This window comes from Schistocerca cancellata, chromosome 2 (genome assembly GCF_023864275.1).
Source record: "Schistocerca cancellata isolate TAMUIC-IGC-003103 chromosome 2, iqSchCanc2.1, whole genome shotgun sequence".
Lineage (NCBI taxonomy): Eukaryota > Metazoa > Arthropoda > Insecta > Orthoptera > Acrididae > Schistocerca > Schistocerca cancellata.
This window is the reverse complement of record NC_064627.1, coordinates 597,842,194-597,855,800: the sequence shown is the minus strand read 5'-3', so window position 1 is coordinate 597,855,800 and position 13,607 is coordinate 597,842,194. Positions and strand designations below refer to the sequence as shown.

At 41.7% G+C, this 13,607-nt stretch overlaps 1 protein-coding gene across 1 annotated transcript in view; it reads left to right on the top strand.

Annotated features, from left to right (window-relative positions):
• LOC126147098 (cholinesterase 1-like) overlaps positions 1-13,607 on the top strand; it is a 127,640-nt gene that overhangs the window by 72,574 nt on the left and 41,459 nt on the right. Inside the window, exon 7 of the mRNA XM_049915668.1 lies at positions 10,240-10,405. Within this exon, the coding sequence (XP_049771625.1) occupies positions 10,240-10,405 (166 nt within the window). The remainder of the gene's footprint in view (positions 1-10,239; positions 10,406-13,607) is intronic.

Below are 13,607 nucleotides of genomic sequence, written 5' to 3'. Positions count from 1 at the left end.
GAGTAGACGGTGCGCCGACGTTAACACTAGAATGTAAGCATCCCACAGATATTAACTGGCCCTAAGTTTTAAACCAGACAAGACGTGAAACGAATGAGAACTAGAAAAAGCACGACATTTTTAATAACAGTATTAAAGAGACGCTATTTGGAAATTATGAAAAGCACTGAAGTGTACCCAAAACAACACGTAGCATTCTGCAACTACTGGTGCTGATGTCTAGCCGCTTGGAGAGAGCGACTGCCAACTGCCAACTTGTTGGTATAAACAGCCTTTCTCTCCAAACTATTCCACTACTGTACGCAGTACACAAAGTTGTAAAATGAGTACAGATGCTTCGGTTTTCATCGGTTTCTAAAACGCAAATAAGAGGATGACAATTTCACCCGCACTGTAACACCACCTCCTCCGCACTCGTGTTGCCACTACATATGATGGCAGGCAACGTTCTCCAGACATTAACCAAATCAAAATTCTTCCATCTGATAGCGTGATTCATGGTTCCAAATCACTTCTTTCCAGTCATCCACCGTCCAGTGATGTCGCTCTTTACACCACCTCAAACGTCTCTTCGCATGAACAGCATAAATGAGTGTCTTATGAGAAGGTACTCGGTCATTGCTCCCCCATCCAAACTTTGGAACTCAGGAGTGATACCTTCTGTCATTTCTTGCCTTTTTGTACAAAGAACTTTCGTAATGGTTGACAGATCCTGTCCGCCACTACATGAGGCTTTCCTTGTCTTAGTTTAGCTGTGGTTTTTTCTTCGCGTTCCACTTCATCATTACATCCCTAACAATAGGTCTAAGCAGCTGAAGAGTGGTTGAAATGTCACGCTGACGGAAAAAAATCACAACACCATGAAAGAGTTGTGAGACATAAACGAAAGTTGGTAAGCGTGTTCTATATCTGAAAGATGATGACCATTCAGATTTCATGCCAATAGCATGACGCTACTGAGATTGGAAGTCAATTTGCTTCAAATACACGCTCTAACGGGGCCCATGAGTGCTCGTTACCTTTGAAATTGGACGTGGTTATTTGATGTTAGTCACGAATGCCTTCAAGGCGATGAAAGGGCCATTGTCAAAACCTCACAGAGTTTGAAGGAGGTCGTGTAAATAGGGCGGCTGGATTCTCCTTTTGCGATATTGCAGAAAGACCTGGCAAAATTGTAGCAGCTGTAAACGATTGCAGGCATGATCACGAGAATGCACGGTCGCAAGAAGACTGGGCTCCGGACGGCCACTTAGCACTATTGAGAGAGAAGACCATCGTGTTCTGCGTATGACTCTGGGGCATCATATCGAATCTGCAGCAGTAATTTGAGCAGTAGTTGGCACCACAGTGACACAACAGACTGTTACAAATAGGCTACTTCAAAGACAGCTCTGACGCCATACTATCGCCATTTGCGACTTCAGTGGTGTCAAGCAAGATCTCATTGCAGGGCGGAGTGATGATCTGTCGTGTTTTCTGATGAAAAATGGTTCTGCGTCGGCGCGAATGATGGCAGTGTGTTGGTTAGAAGGAGGCCAATTGAAGTCCTGAAACCAACTTGTCTGCATTCTAGACACTGTTGGACTACACCTGGAGTTATAGTCTGGGGTGCGATTTCGTACGACAGGAGCACTCTCGTAGCCATCCCACGCACCCTGATTGCAAATTTGTACGTCTGTCTGGTGATTCGACCTGTTGTGCTGCCATTCATGAACAGCATTCCAAGGGGCGTTTTCCAACAGGACAACTCTGGCCCACATACCGCTGTTGCAACCCAACATGGTCTACAGATTTTCGACATTTTGCCTCTCTTCTATTGATCACATATGGGACATCATCGAAGTCATCTCCAGCGTCATCCACAACCAGCATTAAGCGTCCCTGTAATGACAGATCAAGTGCAAGAGACTTGGAGCTCAATCCCACAAACTGGCGTCCGGCACCTGTACAACACAATACATGGACGTTTGCTTGCTTGCACTCAACATTCTGGCGGTTACACCTGATATTAAGGTACCAGCATTTCACATGTACAGTGCCTTATATCGCATTTACATTAACCAGTGCTCTTGCAATATTAATCACTTAAGTATGTTACCTAGACAAATGTATTCCCAGAATTTACTTACTCTATGTTAATTATTTTTTGGTGTTGCGATTTTCTTTTCCATCACTGACGACGAATAACTAGCCCACGTTCTAAGCCACTACGCCCTCCTAACCGACACATTCCGCTGTTCCTGGTTCTCTACTGAAAACACTATACTCACCGCCAAGTTTCATATTGGCGCATTCGTCTCTCGTGAAATATAGTCATCAATTCCGAATACTCTTGATCTGAAAGTGTAGTTCCTTAGTACTCCCTACGCGCAGTTACTATGCTAGCTGGACTGCTGATAACACTTTGTAACTTATGATTGATTCATTCTGCTGATTTCATGCGATTTTTTACAACCAGTTCCGTAATGCTCTAAGGTTCCTCCCCGTAAGAATATGAGGTCTGACTGGTTTATCTGTCGTTGTTTCTTCGCGTTTCCGCTTCACAGTCGCATTATCAACAGACGACTTGGAAAGCTTTACAGTGGTTGAAATGTCCCTGACTGGTTTGTTTACTCAGGTGACACCCAATGACTAGTCCACGTTCAAAGTCACTGAACTATTCTGACCGAAGCATTCTGCTGTCACTGCCCCTCTACTGATAAGACAACACTCCCCGCCTCCTTTTGTCCAGGTGAGTCCACCACCCGTCACATCCAATGCTCACTTCTGCATGTATTACAACGTTTTGCTGCTGCCTATAGAAAGGATTCAACTACAGAAGATTCTAGGTAAATACAATAAGACCTACTGAGGATTGATGATCGTTGCAGGGTCTGGCAGTTGACCTTGAGCGTAAATAAATTTAACGTCTTGTGCATAAATAAAGGAAGAAAATTGTGATAAATGTGGATACAGTAACCACCGTAAAACAGCTATGAGTAACTATACGGCACGACTCAGAATGGAATGGGTACAAAAAACAGATAACAGTAAAAGCGGATACCAAATTGAGATTCGTTGGGAGCGACTAAAGGAAGCGTAATCCGTCCACGGAAGACGTTTCTTAAAAAACTCTTGTTCGACTAATTATTGAGGACATTCTGAATCCCTTGCCAAGTATGACTAACAGAAAACAAAAAGAAAATTCAAAGAAGAACCGCACGTTTCGCCTCGGCATAGGTTAGTCGGCGCAAGAGAGTTACGGAGACGGTAAACAAACCTCAGTGGCAGATGTTACAACATAGGCGTTATGTATCACGGATTGGGTTACTACTGAAATTTCGCTTTCCGGGGTGGCCGAACGGTTCTAGGCGCTACAGTTTGGAACCGCGCGACCGCTACGGTTTCAGGTTCGAATCCTGCCTCGGGCATGGATGTGTGTGATGTCCTTAGATTAGTTACGCGTAGGTTTAAGTAGTTTAAGTTTTAGGGGACAGATGGTCTCAGAACGTAAGTCCCATAGTGCTCAGAGCCATTTGAACTATTTTGAACTACTGAAATTTCGAACGAGTACTTTACGGGAAGAGTCAGGTCACATATTATTTTCTCCCACGATCGCGATAAGAAAGTTAGAGAAATTATATGTCATAAGAAGCTTTACCGACAGTCAATCTTCTGGAGCGCCACAGATGAATGGAACAGGAAACGGCGGGAAAAAATAGTACTATCAGAAGAACCCTCTGGCAAACCCCGCAAAGCTGATTTGCGGTGTACAGATGTACATGTAGTACGTGTACACAAGTGCTCCTAAACAACACAGAGGCCGCACTTCTAAATTGCCTGTGCGTGCTTTACTTATTCTTATTACGAAATTCGTGTAGCCGTCCTAAATTTACAGTTTAGTCACGGTAAATAGCGATTATGTATGAACTCAAAAATGGTTCAAATGGCTCTGAGCACTATGGGACTTAACAGCTGAGGTCATCAGTCCCCTAGAACTTAGAACTACTTAAACCTAACTAACCTAAGGACATCACTCACACCCATTGCCCGAGGCAGGATTCGAACCTGCGACCGTAGCGGTCGCGCGGTTACAGACTGAAGCGCCTAGAACCGCTCGCCCACACCGGCCGGCGTATGAACTCACTGTCCTAATTTACAATTAGGTGAAAAAACTCATAGAATATCTCCTAATATCGTGATGACCCTCCTTTTTCCCAGCTTAGTCCAGCAACTCGACGTGGCATTCACGTAAACACGGCCCGCAACATCATGGCTACGCCACCAGGTTGCACAGTACCTTGTTCACAACTTGGGTTCACGGCTTGGTGTGATCTGCAACATACTCGATGCCTACCATTACTTCTTACCAACTGAAATAGGGGCTCATCTCACCACGACACAGTTTTACGGTCGTCTGGAGCCCAGGAGATGCGATGCAGGCGATGTCGTGCTGTCAGCTAAGGCACTCACATCGGTCGTCTGCTCCCATAGCCCATTAACGCCAGATTTCGTCGTACTTTCCTATGGGATACATTCGTCGTAGATCCCACATTAATTTCTGCAGTTATTTCACGCAGCCTTGCTTGTCTGTTAGCACTGACAACTCTACGCAAACTACGCTGCCCTTGGTGGTTAAGATAAGTATGTCGACCATCGGGTTGTCTCAGATTTGATGTTAGTGGCACATACTTGACACAGTGGATTTCGAAATACTGAATTCCCTAACGATATCCGAATGCGTCTAGCTCTAACTACCATTCCTATTAATTACCGTCGTGCGGTTATAATAACGTGGGAAATCTTTTCAAATGGATCACCTGAGCACAAATGACAAGTGCGCAAATGCACTGCCCTTCTATACCTTGTGTCCGTGATACCACAGCCTGCTTATAGCTATCCCATAGATTTGTCACCTCTGTTTGTATATTTCCGGAGTCGCTGCTAAATTAGTTTTACGCAGATTATGACTATAGTGACCAGTTCCGGCAGGTCTTTAGCCTTCTTTTGAAATATGTGTCGGGAACGCCAAAAGTGCCGGAAAGTCCATTTGCACAATAGTAGAAAATACCCATTGTGTACTTGGTTGTGTAGTGCGTAGCAGAAAGTCCACGCTCTTACTGGCTGAAAAACACAGATGTTAGACGTGTCACTTCACTCGTTCTGAAGGAATAATTTCTACTTATCAAGTACTCGATGATGTTTGGGAATGCAGCCGTGAGTCGTCGAAGAGTGACATCGCCTATCCTTGTCACACCATTTATTAGCACTATGTATGCGGTTTTGCGCATATGTCATGATCGTAAGAGCATGACCAACCACACTGCCAGACCGCAGCGCCCCCCAGTGGAGGAAATGCGAATTCATTTGGTAGCAGCTGTCCGGGAGATTAAAGTTTCCGGAAGCATGTATCTCAACAAATTCTTTATTGATGGAATCCTAAAATGAATTTTGGCTTCTACGCACCCGTCTCGAGCATAGATACAATTGATTTGTGTTTAGGAGAAAGAGGTATAAGGCTCGAGTTTTAATTCTGCTAGCGTGGGCAGCATTTTATGACGCATCTCCGGCGTATCTCTTAAAGAGTGTTAATTTATGCGAACTTTTGCTTGTCTCTTACCATTATTTTTTCTTTTTCTAGATAACAGCGGACAATTACATTTCTGTAAACACGTAAGTAAGGATACACGGAATTACATAAAGGGACAACAATCATAGCATACACATTCGAAGTTAGTCATTTACAACCACCACGATAAAAACAAAGAGATTCACTGTTATGACTCTCTACAGTCGGTATCACTCTCTGAAGACAGCTTTAACTGGCAAGGATCGGATGTATGTTGCAATAGATTAACTGTATTTTTCTGCTCTGCTACAGCAGACCACACCTACTGCATTGTACAAACATACCTCATTTTGAAAAAGAGGAAACAGACATTTTAATCTTCAAAATACTTAACAGACGACCAAATAAATTGGTGAATAACAGGGTTAAGAGGGTGTGGTCTTTGGTGCATACATTCGCGCTCGATATTGCACATTATGTATAAGTTATGAATGCAGTTACAAGTAAACTAAGTAGCGGAAAATTAACGGAGAGCCCCAGAGAGGAGGACCGTTGTAACTATACTGAATTAAGTAACGATATTCAATAAGTATTTCTAATTTTGAGAAGGAGATAATTTTACGTAATTGCTTTATATAAAGGTATATACAAGGCGTTTGCAAATTCCTGTTACAGACTTCTAGGACTAGTAGAGAAGAGTGAGTATATTTGAAAACACAATGGTGATGCGACCACGTTTACATGTAACTGACTACGTGTCAAGCAGTACGTCACTTTTTTTACAGTCCCACTATTTGATTGCCAAAGAAATTACTAGTGCACTCGTTAACGGGTTCCTTTCAACGTGATGCAATACGGCCTCTTCCAATTATGGTGTGCGGCGTCTCTATGGAGCTCCACAGTCACGCTTGCTGTCGGTCAGGGTTCCCTTCTCGAAGCTGCTGCGTAATCGTGGCGAAAAGGGTACGCGACGGAGTCGGATGTTGTGGAGAACGCTCTTGATAAAGGTGACGAACATTCTTCCAATACCGTAACCTTTTCCTTTCAGAAGGATCACATCGTTTATACTACAAACGTGTACTCAACCATGTTGCTCTAACGCTTACAGACGCGTGAATTAGGCTCGAACCAGGTGGGAGGGGTAGGATAGGCATCAAATGACACCTGCCGATCCGACTTAACCACCCCCGCCCCCATCATTACTACTATACCATTGTTGTATAACTACCTAGCAAATATGTTTTCAAACGGTTGTTCCTATTCAAGACATTATGTTCTCGCTCCCCTCTGCAAGTCTTAGAAACTTGTAACGAGAATCTCCGAACACCCTGTACGATAGGCATTCTTCAGTTGTGAGTCAGCAGCAGAGGTGAAACAGGAATAGACAGAAAGAGTAAGGGGAGAGGGGCAGTTAAACAATCATGCAAAATTAAACATATACAGAGATTATGGCTAGGCAGAATAAGGAGCTAACTGTACAATATCACAAAGTTCTATGAGAGTGCGTATGTCATCAGTTACTGTTTCAAGATGCCTTTAAAATTTTGGAAGAAAAAGACTGGTACTGGTTCACTGAAGTCAGGGAGGCTTTAAGGCATGACGTTAATATAAAGTGCAAACATCAAATTTTCCTGAAGACCTAACTTCAGACCTTTAGAAGCAACACGTACGACAGAAAGTTTATCGTTAATAGTACCAAAAGGATGCTCATAAACTGCCACGCGCGAAATCAAGCCGGTTTTGTTCCAGTTCTTAAGGCGGAGGATATGCACGAGTCCTTTATAGTGGATAGAAAAGTTTCTATCCATACGTCCCACAAAAAAGCAGGAACAGAAGCAAATTGGACATACACATACCAGAAAATTGATATCATTGACCAGTGAATTTATCACTACACATCATTTTAGTTTGTACCTATTTATTGGTGTGAAAGGATATTTTGAATAGATTTCCAAACTGATATGATATCTTGCTGACAAACGAGAAGCTAACAAATTAGGGCATTTCTTTTGAAAAAAACAGTGCTGATGTTGGTTCACTCACTTGTCTTTGCATTTGTTCACGCAAATTATTTATTGTGGACAGATTATATGCATCATTGTGACTAACTGATTTAAGACTAGAAATTTCTTTACATGAATCTGTGCTATAATTGAAATCTAAAGGTGTGCAACTGAACTAAAGAATGACATATTATGTTGATTTGTGTACCATGATGTGTGCTACCATTAACGGATGTAAGCGCTGGTATTTCTTTTGAAAAAAACAGTGCTGATGTTGGTTCACTCACTTGTCTTTGCATTTGTTCACGCAAATTATTTATTGTGGACAGATTATATGCATCATTGTGACTAACTGATTTAAGACTAGAAATTTCTTTACATGAATCTGTGCTATAATTGAAATCTAAAGGTGTGCAACTGAACTAAAGAATGACATATTATGTTGATTTGTGTACCATGATGTGTGCTACCATTAACGGATGTAAGCGCTGTGTTTCCAGCGATGGTGGGTAATTTAGTGGTTTACTGTGCCATACTCATAAATTCAGGATTTAAAGATCATGGCAGCAAGAGAGTACCACTACTTTCTTTCATACGGGCATAAAGCGATAAGATCTATGTAAAGCTGTTTTCACCACTGCCAAGATCCCATCGAGTAGATGAGCCTTTCGTTACATTTTCTGTTTTATATCTGTTTTCAGATTGTTTTGATGTAGTTCGCCTGGAAAAACTTTCCTTTCTCGACCTCTTAAACTCAAAGTCCTCGATTATTTGTTAGATATATACATCCTCTGTCTTCCCCTGCAGTTTTCATATCTGCTGATCCCAGAAGCACCATAGATATTATTTACTGATGTAGTAACTTTTTCTAAGTAGTGTTTTCCAAATAGTCCATTCCTAACCAATTCTTTGGAGAGAAAGCTCACTTCTTAATTTATCAATTCCCACAGGTTTCAGCATACTTCTGTAAAATCACATCTCAGTCGCCTCATTTCTCTTCTTTTCTTGGTTTCCCACATTTCGTTACTAAGTTCCATATGGTGCTACACTCCTGAAATGCAGACTCGAAAATCCCCAAGCCCTTTCCAAGCATACCACCTTCTCTTCTGATTCTCGAATATACAATTGCTATTATTAGTTGAAATCTATGAAACTCAAATAGTCTTTCTCCTATCTCGATCCTATTACAGCGACCATCTTCTTCTGTACTATTGCTTCCTCCACTGTATCTTTCCACCTTTACATACTGAGTCACCCATGCAGTACTCGTCTGTACTCTGTGTAGCTTCTGATTGTGATGCGGCCAGCACATGAACTGTTGTTGTTTGCATTGATTTGCTGTCGATTCACATAAGAAGAATCCTGTTAGTAAACTGCCTACGGCACTTCACTCTTTGCCCTGCCTTTCTTTTTATGGCGAATCCCGCCCACGTCCCACCGTTTTCTACTGCTGTTGATAGTCCCTAAATTAGTCTGATCAAAAATATTTATCTTCTTTCCATTTCACTTTGCTGACCGTCTCACTATCTAGATTGAGAGTTTCTCAAATTTCTGGCTTCCTTACCACATTGATATTTCTGACACTCTACTGTTCTACGCGTAAATATTTTTTCGTCCGTTTTTCAGTCTTTTTTATCATGGTAACGTTACCCTTGGTAGACCCTTCCCGATTTTCCAGTTGTGAACAATTTTGAAATTTTTTGCCAATTTTTCATTGGCAAAAAATTTACATCATGTAACTTCTTCGATTACAGGCCTCGCCTGCTGTGGGTCAAATGGTTCAAATGGCTCTGAGCACTATGGACCTTAACTTCTGAGGGCATCAGTCCCCTAGAACTTAGAACTACTTAAACCTAACTAACCTGGGGACATCACACACATCCATGCCCGAGGCAGGATTCGAACCTGCCACCGTAGTGGTCGCGCGGTTCCTGACTGTAGCGCCTGGTATGGGTTCACATCATGTACATGTAGTGCAGTGGTTTCCATTGTCTTTTGCATCCTCATACTGTTGTTGATCGCTGGTAATTCCACCTTTTGGTGGTAGTTTCCCACCCCAGTCACAAGAGTGTGGGCTGATCCTCTGTCCACTCCTGCTCTTTGACAAGGTCGTTGGTGGAATGAGGGTGACTTCCTAACCGGAGGTCTTAGGCTGACATTTCTGATGATTTTCATTTAAAATTCAAGCTGTCTTTGGACTCGTACACGGGAGTTAGAACATTTTTACTAGGATCCAAAGACACTAAACTTAAGCCACAGTACCACTTGGCATAAAACACAAAGTATACTATACAATTTAAGAAAAGAAAAATGAAACAACGCGTTATAAACTGACAAATTGCGGCATTTATTCTAAGTATCTGCTATTCTGACGTCACAGATTCAACGTCCAATTGGTAAGATAAAGTTATTTAAATTCACCAAAACATAACTTTCCTAGGCTGTATTTCGCTAAGTATACACTAGAGTGAAAAGAATGACAGACTTAACGTTCCACAACGTGTACGCCTACAGTTTATCTGATCAGTGTTCATTATTTACAGCTCTTTTAACTTTTAGTGAGAAACTTAAATACCACAAGCCAAAACTAGGTGTACACTGAAACACATAGTTCTTGCATCACTATTGTCGATAATCGGAAAACTTGTAATATCTTACAGTGCGGTTGTGGTGTGTTGTGTTTTACAGGACAATGCGAGTCTCTTCACGTTTGTGTTCGTTCCGAGCGTGGAGCCCATCCACGACGGAGCTTTCCTGACCGAAGAACCCTCCCTTCTACTGCTCAAAGGCCAATTCCTGCACGTACCGTACATTACGGGAGTCAACTCCAAGGAGGGCAATTTCTTTGTTTCTGGTAATGTGAAGCCACTTCGTGCACTTTCTAGTATTAACTTAGTTTACTCCATTGCACTAAAGAGGGCAGGGTACACCCAACGTATCACCGTTTTGTTCAACTTTCGTACATTGTTTTACACACTTACTTCTTAGATGAAAATATACGATACGCTTTTCAAGCATCTTCGAGAATTCCAGATTATAAGTTCTATGAGCACGCTGAATACCATCCGAGAAATCCGTAATACTAATATATTGCGAATTGTCTTGAAGTCAGTCTCTAGTACGCGGCATTTACAACGATCAGGAGATGTTCAGAATTAAATTGGCCGTCTCAAAAATGTGTCAGAATATTTTTGATTCAGAGCATTCTCCTCAGATCTCAGCTGACCACCAGAGGACTTTCACAGCAGTGTGATGGAGACAGAAACGCTTGTCTATGTGAAGCTGAGGACAATTTAAACTTAGAAATCGACAGAAATGAAGCTACGACGAGCACGAAATATTTCACATTCTTATATTTTTGTAAAAATAGTGGTTACTGCTTAAAAATGACATCGTGACGTGATTTCTTCTTAATGTTATTTCACTGTCGTGCACTAATGGTGTAATGAGTAAACACGTATTACAAAAATGACGCTACACGTTCAAAGAATGTTAATCAATCTTCGTGTATTGACCCGTCGTAACAGTTGATTGGTGAGATTAATACTGCAGTCAGGTCGGTAGTAGGGAAGGTGAATTGTCCACATTTTTCTATTGGCAGAATTTTGGGAAAGTGTAGCTCAGCTGTAAAGGAAACGGCGTATAGAAAACTAGTGCGACCCAATCATGAGCACTGGTCGTGTGTTTAGAATCCTCACCGTGCTGGATTAAAGGAAGACATCGAAGCAATTCAGAGGCGTGCTGCTGGATTTGTTAGCGGTAGTTTCAGTCAGACCGGAGATATTACGGAAGTAACTTCAGTTGCGTTTCTTTCTAAGGTACAAGAAAGTTTCCATCTTTTGAAGCTGAAGTTTACTCTTGAGTGCTAGACATGTTTCGCCTATTCATGTCAGGCATCTTCAGTGGTCCATACATATAAAATTATTTAATTATACATATTTTGATATGAAATTTGTATTGATTGTTGGCGGTTTGCTTGTATCTAGCTACTTCTGTTTACAATGATATGTTCGTGTTTTTTACTTACAATCATTTGTGTGACCTGTTCATCCAGCCATTCGTTGTTCTACATGTGCTAAATGCAGGGAGTATAGGTTTCTTCCAGTAAGTACGTCTACTGTAGGAAACTGCACATGTTTGCACTGCTCTTGGTAACATGCTATGTAACTGACTGAAGGATCATGGGAGCTGACTGCATTTTTCAGGATACATGAACATGCAGAACGGTCGACGTTGCAGTTCAGAGAATCCTCAGCAGCGTTTCCACGACACGGTAATAGGAACGTGTTATGCAACACGAATTCCTGGACCGATTGTTTTCCACAAAACCATCACTTCAGATACATAGATGAACAATATATTCCTACTATTTTTAGAGAGCTATTAACAGTACTTCCCAACACTAAAACCACCTCTTAATAGTGTCACCGACGCATAGACAATTGTGACATAATGTACTACTGCGCTGCAGTGATTGGTTTTGGCTTAGTGCGGCGTTTGAATTACATGTGCTGTGGCGCACATCTATGGTTGGCACGCCTCTGCCGGATGGCTGGAGGACATGGTGGCCCATGGAGCAGCTTGAGTACTGCGCGCTACCCGAATGTGATGTCATCTCCATCCGGCTGTGGTCACAAATGGATGAATACCCTTGTAAATGTTTGCGCACATGCAGTGGAAATTATTGTAATTACAGTAAAGCACGATACACCTTTAAAAGAGGAGAAAAAGACTTATCAGCGGGCATATACATATACTGTGGAAATAATGTGTGAAAGAAATTACAGTGCCGAAAAGGTTCCTCTAAGGGAAATTTAGTAAATAATTATTAACTATCGTAATTTTAATTGCAGAAAAGAGATCGACCTTCCAGTGAAAAGCGACTTCACTAGTTACATGTTCTATTACTTAACTAATTAAACTGCAAGTGACATTTTAATTCGACATTTGATCAAAATCAGAATTAACTTTAAATGCGAAAATTTTAGGCTAGAATTTTCCGTGACTGATGTAGATATCGAATGAAACAACAAGTTTACTGTTACCAGTCACTGTTTATTTATAACCACAATACGTTTCGAAGGTTTGAACGTCCATCATCAAGTAGATTTACATGTGCTAGTAAGATATGTGTGTGTTGTGTTACGACTTTGCACTGTCTGCAGTGGTTACAGGCTCATTTCCCTCATGTAACACATCATATGTAACTTTTCCTACTTTGTGAACAAAGATGTTTTCCAGACACCGTCTTTGTCTACAAGTAAGACATTCTACATGTGTCGTATTACCATAGAAAAAAGGAGCCTATGATCACCGGAGATAACGCTACGGCCGGCCGGAGTGGCCGTGCGGTTCTCGGCGCTACAGTCTGGAAGCGCGAGACCACTACGGTAGCAGGTTCGAATCCTGCCTCGGGCATGGATGTGTGTGATGTAATTCTAAATAGAACTTATAACATAGTTAAGGTAACACAGTTATGCAATCAACACTTGGTTACCATAGAGATAACTAACGGGAACGTCACATGGGTTATTGCATCCATGTACGCCCAATACAGCCATCAAATACAGCCGTATGCAGACTACATCAGAGACCTAGTAATGTATGCCAGAGGCAAAAAATTAGTGATAAGTACTGACATTAATTCCAGATCGACCCTCTGGAACTCAGACAGAACAGATGACAGAGGACGCATGATCACCGATCTAATACAAGAAACACAATTACATGTAATGAATACGGAAGGACCTATACCAACATATGCAGGGTTCGATGGTACGAGCAGTAATATCGACTTCACGCTAGCAAATAATGCAGCAATGGCATACGTAACAAACTGGACTGTACACGACAACATAACCAGTAGTGATCATAATGTCATAACATACACACTAACTCACACTCAGAACACCATGACCAAATCACACACGAGACACTTGCTGTTGCACAAAGCAGACTGGAACAAATTAACGGAAATTATCCAACGACACGATCTACAAAACATCAATGGAAGTACCGATTATAGAGCACACAAGTTAACACAGGTGATACAACAT